Raw genomic sequence first — 1,688 nt, 5'->3', positions numbered from 1 at the left:
TTAATTCATGGGGAACTGACCGAGAAGAATAAGATACTTTGCTCAGAGAAGTTAGCTTCCATATACTTATGAACGAGGAAAGAGGGCTGCAGGGTCATACCTACTGCGGACCTACAGTCCCTGGTGGGGGTTGGTCTGACGACGGAGGAGGCACGATTGGACCTTCGTCTGCTGGGGCCATCTGAAACACAGGGGCAGGACATGCAAGGCCAAGGTTTCTCTACCAGGCGGTGCGGGAGGCTTGGAGACGCCAGTCGAGGGGTGAAAATCATAATAATAAAACACTCACTGATATGGATTCTCAAAATAACCAAAAACTGTGTTCAAAAATATGTTACAAAATAATAATAAAAAAGTAGGCATTAAAAAAAAGGTTCAAAAAGGGTCCAGAAAAGAGTATGTGTCTACTGCACCCGCTGGCGGTACTGGCATCCCCGATACGGGAGGAGAGATGATGAAGGGAGGTTGCTCTACACAGGTTTATGTACCATTCCACAAGAGACAGTCTAGCCTTTTGTGTTGAGAGTAAACATTAAGGAAAATAATCAAAAGAAAAATGTGTTTGAATTTCTGGATTTTTAAAATTTTCCTAATCAATTTGGTACTAGAGTTGTTGTTTTTTCACTTGGGAGAAATCAAGGTTAAACCTGAAATTCATAGCATCCATTAATTTAAAATAAAAATCAGGGGATGTTTTAGTTCAAAAGATTTGGGAAGAATTTTTAAAAATATAATGATTAAAGTTGTTGAAATAAAACATCTAAAATTTCTACATCCTGCAAAAAGTCCTCTTCTTTCTTGTGAAAGGGTTACTTCATCTAGCATAAACTCTGTATTTATGAACCAAAGAATCTACAATCTACAATGGGTACAACTAAGTAGCAATTTGTACACCTTAGGCTAAAGATCTTAAAGGCTATACATGTTATTGCACATTTATCAAAGAAGATTAAAGCTGGAACTCTATACAAATCTGTGACAACTGACAGCTTAAAGATACGAGAAAATTGAAAACAATTCAGGAAGTAATGTTTGATTGTCTTCACATATGCAGAGCTGCATCATCACAAATAGTTTATTACAATCTTGAAAGCAGGACTTCTTGTGCATGTTCACAGTCATTATAAATTCTGAAAGTTTAGCATACTATAAGTAACAAAGAATTAAAAACTAATAAAATACTGTTTGCCTAGATTTCCATCTGATCACCTGCCTGGCACTGCCTGGAAGAGATCAGCAACATTCAACTCATGCTTCAAGCTTTGCCAAAGCCACAACCTTACGTCCTATGACTCTTTACAACGAACTTCCTCCATCCACCATACGGATACAACACACTAGGCCCTAAGTTACAGTAGTAGCCAAAACTGTATACCTAAAGTCATAGAATAGATCAAGAAATAATAAAAATAATCATAATTCCGGCATTCACAAATATACTGGCAATTAGCTGGTGCTACTCATTCCAAATTTCTGGAAGCAGAGAATGCCACATGATATATATATATATACACAAGGGCTGTCATAGGCACAAAGGCACATACACTGAAGAACTACACTCAACAACCTTACTTACAAAACTCACCAGAAGATAAGTGTGTACTTGCAGATAGTATTCATGCTGACTTCACGGTGATATAATTTGTACTTGAATTCCAATTAAGGGAAAATAACAACAAAACATGGTA

At 37.2% G+C, this 1,688-nt stretch overlaps 1 protein-coding gene across 12 annotated transcripts in view; it reads right to left on the bottom strand.

Annotated features, from left to right (window-relative positions):
• The window catches only part of LOC119585093 (proteoglycan 4-like), a gene marked incomplete at its 5' end in the record, with an annotated part of 27,907 nt that overhangs the window by 25,073 nt on the left and 1,146 nt on the right, over positions 1-1,688 (bottom strand). For 8 of the 12 annotated variants that reach the window (XM_037933712.1, XM_037933714.1, XM_037933713.1 and 5 more), the window contains 1 exon segment: positions 101-181. In XM_037933712.1, the coding sequence (XP_037789640.1) occupies positions 101-181 (81 nt within the window). 12 annotated transcript variants of the gene reach the window in all.

This window comes from Penaeus monodon, chromosome 19 (genome assembly GCF_015228065.2).
Source record: "Penaeus monodon isolate SGIC_2016 chromosome 19, NSTDA_Pmon_1, whole genome shotgun sequence".
In the NCBI taxonomy this organism is placed as follows: Eukaryota; Metazoa; Arthropoda; class Malacostraca; order Decapoda; family Penaeidae; genus Penaeus; species Penaeus monodon.
Note: the sequence above shows the minus strand (reverse complement) of the source record. Positions and strands in the feature narration are given on the sequence as shown.